The 8,549-nt window shown below is 36.8% G+C and overlaps 1 protein-coding gene across 1 annotated transcript; it reads left to right on the top strand.

Moving 5' to 3' along the window:
* Positions 1-686: 686 nt before the first annotated feature.
* LOC120849797 (evasin P1074-like) lies at positions 687-6,349 on the top strand. The gene is made up of 3 exons (XM_040222035.3): positions 687-761; positions 4,407-4,494; positions 6,153-6,349. Exons 1-3 carry the CDS (start codon positions 697-699, stop codon positions 6,288-6,290), a joined length of 291 nt encoding a protein of 96 aa, XP_040077969.2. The 5' UTR covers positions 687-696; the 3' UTR covers positions 6,291-6,349.
* Positions 6,350-8,549: the final 2,200 nt, after the last annotated feature.

The following is an 8,549-nucleotide window of genomic DNA, read 5'->3' as shown; positions in this document are numbered from 1 at the left end:
GTTTAGGTTTGATTAAGCAAGTTGTCGGAGCTCGAGTCATAACCTCTAAATATTTCCGGTTTATTTTTCCGGAGCAGAGAAAAGCTTTAAGAATCCGACCCCGGTTGATACAATTGATTGAATAAAAGAATGAATAAAACCAAGTGTTACATACGCTCAATTATAAACTGAATTATATCTCTTAAAAACACAGTCAATTAGGTGTATGTTAAGGGACTCTAATTTTTTTTATTTTTATATATATTCCTTAATAAAATTCTTAGGAATCAATTTGAAAAATTGCGTAGGCCGTTACCGCCAACTTCTTTATAATAGCGCAAGTGTAGCAGCAGAAAAATACATCTGATTTTGATTTCATGGACCCAACGGGGTAGAATCTTTTTATAAAGGAGGCGTTTTATTGTCGGATGTTTTGTTCGGAGCGTATTTTGACTAAAATTTTTGTTGCACCAACTTCCATGCTCAAGAATACCTTCATCGTACAAAGCAAAAAAGGTATATGTACTTTGGACGTGGATATTCACACCGAAGGTGCATTGAACCCCGCAGATGTTTCTGTTTACCGTTTACAACGCAATTCTGACGTAAAACTGGGGCTGTTTTTGGCCGCTGTTACATCCGGCTTTTCTTTCCTGGAGGTATAAAATGCGCGAACATCGTCATATATTCATTCAGATTCCTGTCAAAGGTACTACGATGACGTTTAACGCAATTACCTTCCTTCAATTGGCCGTCTTTGTCGTCATTATACTTAATATCAAGTGAGTCTATTTTCATCCAACCTATCCTTCGCTCCTTGCTCAAATATTACAATAACGGTTATATCATACCAGTTCCTAACATCAAAGCTTAATCTCTTCATACACCGTGATGGAGAAACAAGAATGCGTTATTCAATGTTGTAGGAAAATACTATGCACGGGCATTTTTAAAATTTATTGTATTTGAGATTTTGATTCAGTTTTGATATGAATGTTACTTTGTTCATTTTTCGAGCTAATGTCGGCTCTGGGCACAAGGATAGGAAGGGTTTAATTCTTAATTATTTTAAGCTTAGTAATCAATCTCAGGATGATAAATAAAAAAAAAACGAATTAATACTTTTTTTGTTTTTTAAGTCAACGAGGTAGCAAATTTACCTCTAGGTACATTATTATTTGTGCTTCCTCGCGTTTGGTAGCAAGATGCTGCGCTCAAACCTTTTTGTAACCAAATGCACGCTGCAGCAATTATCCTCATTCTGTAAATAATTTTCAAGCTTTTTGTGAGATCTACGTTTTCTATATTTTCGGGCACTGGCAATTCAACTATAAAGTACGTACGGTAGGAAATTTTTATTTACAGCCATTTTGAAAGTTTATTTCTAAGAATATTGAATATACGAAACTTTGTTTAAAGAGCACTGCAGTGAAGTTGCTGTCCACAAATATTGTCACACAATTTGCGGGTATTACTAATAAAACGATCAATGTCTATTTCTTAAATCTTCAGGGCTCAACACATGTATAGTGTAAATAACTACATTTATAGATTTTACCAATCACGCAATACAACCAACATATCGACAGTCTGCTTGATAAGATTTTTTATGAGCAAATATCACGTGGTATGCAATCGGTCTAGTTATAATGGTGAAGTCAATAAAATAAACACAAAAAAATCAGTAGAAGTGAAATATATTAATAAAGCATTTTTATCTGGAATAATACACGAATAGCATGTTTAACAATAGCTTAAGCTTACTTTAAATGTACTCGAAGGTGTGATTTTGAATAACTAAAGATGAAGATATTTTTCCCAGTGTTGCGATTGTCTATTTTAGAATATTAAAAAAGGCTTAGTTGTTTTCCTTTATCTTTATACTTTGATATACTAATGTCGTACATGTAACATAAAAAAAGAGAAATATTCTGCAAAGTGTTCGTAACTTTTAATATATACGCGATTGTATAGTAAAACAAACGAATATAAATTATTTTTTGAAAGATAAGATTCAGAAAAAAATTGCATCCAGCGTTGGGGACATATAATTGTTGTATCGTTAAAATGACTCTCACTTACATCAATAAATAGCTTGATCAGAGCAATAGTTAAGATAGAACATATGCAAAGGTATGTTTGAGTATAATTTAAAAAAAATACCAATGTGATGTAAGACGTACGGCCGCCGCATGCACCACGCATATATCATATTTGGATGAAGCAACATCACGATAATTTAGCTAAATTACTAGAAAAATAAAAATATAATTTTCTTTTTTTCTTTTTTAGGGGGATGTGTTGCTTTTTGATAATAAAACCGAATATATTTAATTTATTCTTTTTTCTACTGACCTAACGTATTTATCGATTTCCTTTCACGTTTTGATGCCCAATTCTGAATGTTAACGAATAAAGAGGGCGGAAAATTCCGTTCTTAACAATTCCTAAAAATGTGAGGTAGAAATGTCGCAATCGTCGTGATTCGTCAGCACCTTGGATACATCCCTTAGTAGATTCTCAAAATCAATATCGCAAAAACGAGATAGCCAGAAAGCCTCTGGGGTTTGCTACTTTTTTTAGATACATATTTTGCTTTTGCGAGACCAAAGCGGCGAAAACAGACAGATTAATTACTCAAAGACGGTAGGTATTTTTAGAATGGTATAAATTGATTTAACCTCTACTTGTAAGTGCATCCCGTAAAGAAATGACAGCATGACCCCTAAACCGAAAAGGTTAATTCTTGAATCCAGTTATTTCACCAGCTTATCGTGAAGTTTATTCAATCGTGCACATTCGTCGCCATTTACAGCTGCAGTAGGAAGTATGTATCCGTAAAACTCACATTTTTTGTAAACAAATTTCAAAGTCACATTATACAGTGCATACACTACACAAGCTATTTCTTTAGGAGTTTCTATTCGTTTAATAGTATTCGTGAGAGATACACTAACTCGGTTTCTGCGAGTGCGCTGTTCGCTAAAGGAAAAAAAATATAGCAGAACAATTGTCACGATCAGTCGTAGAAGGAGCTAAGAATTCCGTAATACCTTCCAGATTAGAGATTATAAACTAGTGATAATTATAGACTTGAGCGTGTTGGTAATCTACATTGAATTAAAACGAAAGAAACACACAAAAGGCGCCGTTCACATTTGTTTGACCCGTCACATTCGCGTATCTACGGTTTCTCGTGGATATCAGAGCAGGCTGCCCTTGGCCTGAGTGGTGTTAACTTCCTCTTGAAGTTAACGCTAACCCGCAGTGCCAAAATACTGCCCAACATTCCTTCGGCTTGATGAGAAGGAAATACTAAAATAACGAGCAAGTGAAGACAACTTGCGTACGTAGCGTACGATTTACGCTAATTTTATTCAACGTATCTTTCTGGGCACTGACTTCGTTGCTCAGGTGACTCGTGTCGAGGAGGAATGTATAATTTAGTCTCGACTAGCTTTTCTGCCGACACGACGATACCAGCGAGGCGGCGCCTATTGCGCAACTAGGGAACTCCGACAACTTCGGCGGTAACCCCAACGACTCGGGCGACTCGATCAGCATGGGACGCCGGCAAACGCCATTTCCTCCGTGCTTTCCTATTGACTTCGGTGGTTTAGAAACATTATCTGCAGGGGAACAATCGGTCACCGACCAATTGCTACAGCGGTCGAATATTCCGTCACCGGCGAGGCGATTTCCCTTCTCTACGTTAATTTCCTCCTGGATTCACCTGGATTCAACTGCCAGATTCAATAGTAACCATATCGGACACTTCAAAATTTAGAGAAGCACTTGCCGCCTTTTACGGCTCGTAACTGACGTTTTTGCTATCTTTTGTTTGTTTTTCTTGTTTTTACCGTGTACTTAATTCTTAGAAATACTGCCCGCCCCCTTATGTAAAGCCCCACGTGGGCATTTAAGGGATAAATAAATGAAATGAAATGAAATGAAATGAATCCGGGAGTGTGAAGGAACGATTAGTGGGGTTTGATGACGCTAAGCAACTTGCTACTTGAGTTTAATAAAAAAAAGTAAAAATTGCACATAAAATATGAGTTCTTTTTCAATGATTAATTCAAGATGTTTTTGTTCAAATGTACGGCCTATCGTGACGATTAATTTCTTATATTATGTGCCCCTAGCCGCCTACGGTATTACCCACCTGACTTCACTAGTGCTGCTCTATCTGCTATAAAACAAGTCACAAAGCCTAAAAAAATACACCAGTTCCCGTACTTAACAACCTTGAATTGTATAAACGAAGTATTATTATCTCGCGCAATGATAAACGTTCTAGTTTTTTGCCCACATTCCAAGAGACCTGATTATGACTCCCTGTGATTTGTAAAACGCTTCAATTTTTCATTTACTAAAGCACCTCAACTCACAGTATTCTACGATTAAAAAGCATTTAATCTTTTCAGTCTCCATTTGGCTTCTGCTGGATTGAAGGAATCAAGAGCCCCTCAAAGTTCCGACAATACCATTAAAGCCGAATTTTGCGATACAAACGTAAGATCACTTGAAGAGTATTGGAAACAAATGCTTTTCTTTGTAGAGTTCTTTGAAGATATCTTTAAGACTGGTGAAACATATAACTGAAGAATCTGCTCTTATAATACATACGTTTCAGCGAAAATAGAAATTTTCTTATTTTTATCTTTTTTTTGTATAGTTTTAATGAAAACATGATGTGACGTTCTGATTACATCACATCAACCGCGCAAACGTTTTTTACATTTAGGTTATAAGCTTGAAAGTAGGCGTTACATATTTTAGACGGAAATACTAGAAGCGCAACTTGGAGAAAGGTACCTTTTAATTTACAACATTTTGAACATTATCGTGTCCCTGGTTCGGGCTACCGCAACATTCTGGTACATCATAGCAGGAATTATTTAGTGATGTAACACTAGCCGAACACTTTTTCTAAAATAATTATACTTCAATGAGTTAGTATCAGAGTATTAATATTGAAACTAAACCTTCAACTAATACTTCACTCTTCAAAAATACATCGACTTGTAAAAAAGAGCGGTGGCATATTAAATGGACAATCAAATAGTATCTCTAATGTTAATAAACTTCTTATCGGCAAATATTCTAGGAACCATCGTGTAGATAAAAGTACTGTACTTTAAAGGTAAAGCAAGCCATCGCAAGACAAAAAATGCAAGGTGGAGTGGCCTATGACTGTTAATTGTGTTCCTTTTAATAAAACCAGAGGCACTACACGGAATGCTTGAGATGAAGTCTGCAAAGGAAGGTTTTATGATTGTCATAAATGAAAACTTTTTCATTGAGACGTTCAGAACTTGCCTTGTTCTCTCCGAATTAAACATATTAAACTTTGAAACTCCGTTTTGTATTAAGTCTAAACCTTTAAATATTATATTATTAAAATTATGTTTAATTGGTTATCAGGAGCTTGAAGAAAAAGGACCTTTCAGATGTAGATAAAAACATAATGCTTCATACAGTTTTTTTTCTTTTTAAATATAATGTCGGTTTTTAAGCAGTTGAAATATTTTTATTATGTGGAAGCTACAGAAATCTTAACTTAATCTGGTTTAGTCAGATATGTTGTTTATTTCATTTGTGTACTAAATTTAGGTGCTTTTTTCGCATTAGATATTTCTGCACACTCGACACACACTCCATTGATATTTTACATTCGGTATAAGTAATTCAGCAAAGATAGAGTAGTAATTACAATTTGGATTTGCGCAGTGTAATATAATTTATAATTTTATTTGTGTATAATAGGAAAGGTTGCATAAATCAGATCTTGAGCAGTTAGATATTTAAAGGGTTTTTTTCAGTGTCCAAATCAACACAATCTACCATTTTAAATTACTATATTTAACTACATAAATATTGTTTTTTAGTCATCTGCAATTAATAGTTTTGATTCTACCGAAACAAAACATACCAAGCGACATCTTAGAGAACACTACTTTCCAATATTTATTTTAGGCAAAAATATATTATCGTATTTTTAAAACTACAGTAGACTTGGACATATAACACAAATGTCCATCCCTTTCAATACCAAAGGAAATAACATATATACGTATTGCCAGAATTTATTACTTGAGATAACATTTTAAACAACATTGAAAACACGAAATTCACATTTATCGCGCCTCTGATTCTGCTTTATTTTTCAGTGTACAATGAAGACAGATGGAACGTGGACCGATTGCAGTGGCGGATGCTTTTGTGTACATGTTGGAAACGAAAGGGAAGGTCGCTGCATGAGGTTGGATGGTGACTATGACTACCCGTCAACAGAACCAGAAGAATGAACCTGAACGGCTTTGCCGCTGACCGAAATGGCACCATGCTCCCAAAAAGAAAAATAAGGGAGCCCTGAACCTACATACGTTATGCTATTATGATGTTGTATACCTATAATTAAAAATGAAAAAGTAAATAAACCTACATAAGTGATAAGGCACGTGTAAATATTTGACTTTATATTTTAGAGAATTTACGATAATATTTCTGTTCTTTCTTTTGCTTTTAAAGTTCGCCTAGGTATTCTGCTATTAAACCAGTCATACACAAGAAAATTTTGAGTTGTAGGATTGTATATAGGCGGCTTTTTTTTAACAGAGTAAATATAAAAAGGGTACCCCAAGTAAACAACATATCCCTGCAAAAATGCTATCGACATTGCAAACCCAATGGCGCACTCAAATAGATTTTTTATATCGTAAAATAAAGGCGATAGATAACTCAATGTACGGGCTCTAAGCATCCTAAAAAAATTCCGAGGGCACCTAGCACTTCTTATGAGTTGTGAATGCGAAAGCATCCCTGGCTCGCTGGCGACTGCTGCTTCGCTGGGTGAGGCAGTGGCGGAAGTGTGAAGCGTGGCTCGGCGCGTCCTGTAATCACGTGTCGTCTCATCATCATCATCTCCCTAGCTGCGGGTAGCGGTTGCCGACGTTAGAGCTCAAAGCGTAACGTTAGGTCTAACGTTAGTCCAACGAGTACCTTCCTCCCCCCCCCCCCCCCCTCCGGTCACGTCAATTAGCTGCGTGTACCGGTTGGCGATGCTAGAGCTCAATGCGTTACGATCGGCTTGACGTTAAGCCTAAAGTCGGACAAGCGAATACCTGCGTGCCCCCTTGACGCCGCGCCGCCAGCAGTTCCACTGGCTCCTTAGCAAAGATGAGGCCGTTGCTATGGAACCACATGACGCGTCGCATCCAATGGGAATATAGGGCCCATTGCGCTTTCGCTCTGCGGAATGTTGTTACCATTTGTCGCCGCTATAGACAATGATTACGCCGGCTTCATTCAGATAATGCCGGTTCGCTCGATGGAACAGCCAACGCTTTCGCATTAAAACAAAAACAAAATTTACGCTGATGGGCGGCCCGACATATCTATTAAAATACCAAGAAAACATCATATCACGCCCCCATCCTTGCGCTCAGACACCATGGGGCAATACAAGACGGCATTTTCCAACAATAATTGCTGCATAAAGTCTGCTACACTGAAATAGTTTACGTTTTTGTCAAAATGTTCTGCGCAACGACCTCAAAAAGAGAAATAATAGTAACGTCCAGAATTTCCGCGCAATTAAATATTTTTCGTCAAATAATATAGAGGCGGTGAGCACCCGAAAGTATCTACTTCTCCCCCCCTCCCCCCCCCCCCTTTCCCGAGAGTAATTAATGCCCCTGTATTTCTATTGCTGTCAGATGACTAAAACGTCTTGCCATCTTGAACTGGCGATATTTTATTGACTAAATCTAAACAAATATCATGCCATACAAAAAGCCTCAACAATGCGCACTTGAGTTTCTCTCAAAAGGTACGGGCATAAACAAACAATTTTCGACCTAATTAACTGATATTCGCTAAATAATTTAAATTCTCCTTCTTGCTGACACATTTCAATTGTATATATGAAGCCCATTTTTAACATAGCCGAAGCCAGCTGTTAGATTCAAGAAAATAAAATTCCACTTCGTGTTACGCCGCGGCAACCTTCGATAGCAACTGCAGTCCGAAACAAAAATAACGCCGACAAAAAGTGAAACGAGCCTGAAGAACAAAGCCTCCGAATCCAGAGTGTTGTGTCACATGGATGTCACGACCATCGCTTTAACATCAGAATCAGAATCAGTTTATTTTTGTCAGAGCGCTTTTACACACATGTGACAAGGGGGGCTGGGAAAAAAGCTGCAGCTTGATGGGTTCCTGCCCCCTAAAACACAGGGCAGAGCGGCATTGTCATCAAAAACACACACAAAAAACACAGTGAAAATAACTTATGTAACATGACATTTAGCAATATATTAAGTATCACCTCAATACACATTTAAATAGATAGATATAACAAACATGAGACAAACATCATATTTATTACTGGAAAGTTTAAATTTTACGGACATTTAACAAAAGTTTACCAACACTCACCGGCAGACACGAAAGAAAAACACAATAAAGATAACTTATATGAGATGTCGTATAAAATAAGTGTAATTTAAAATAGGTTGCGCTTCAAAGCAGGCTGAAGTAGAAGATATAATAAACATATAAAAAAC

Source organism: Ixodes scapularis, unplaced genomic scaffold, assembly GCF_016920785.2.
Source record: "Ixodes scapularis isolate PalLabHiFi unplaced genomic scaffold, ASM1692078v2 PGA_scaffold3__209_contigs__length_174095766, whole genome shotgun sequence".
In the NCBI taxonomy this organism is placed as follows: Eukaryota; Metazoa; Arthropoda; class Arachnida; order Ixodida; family Ixodidae; genus Ixodes; species Ixodes scapularis.
This window is presented reverse-complemented; position numbering and strand designations above follow the sequence as displayed.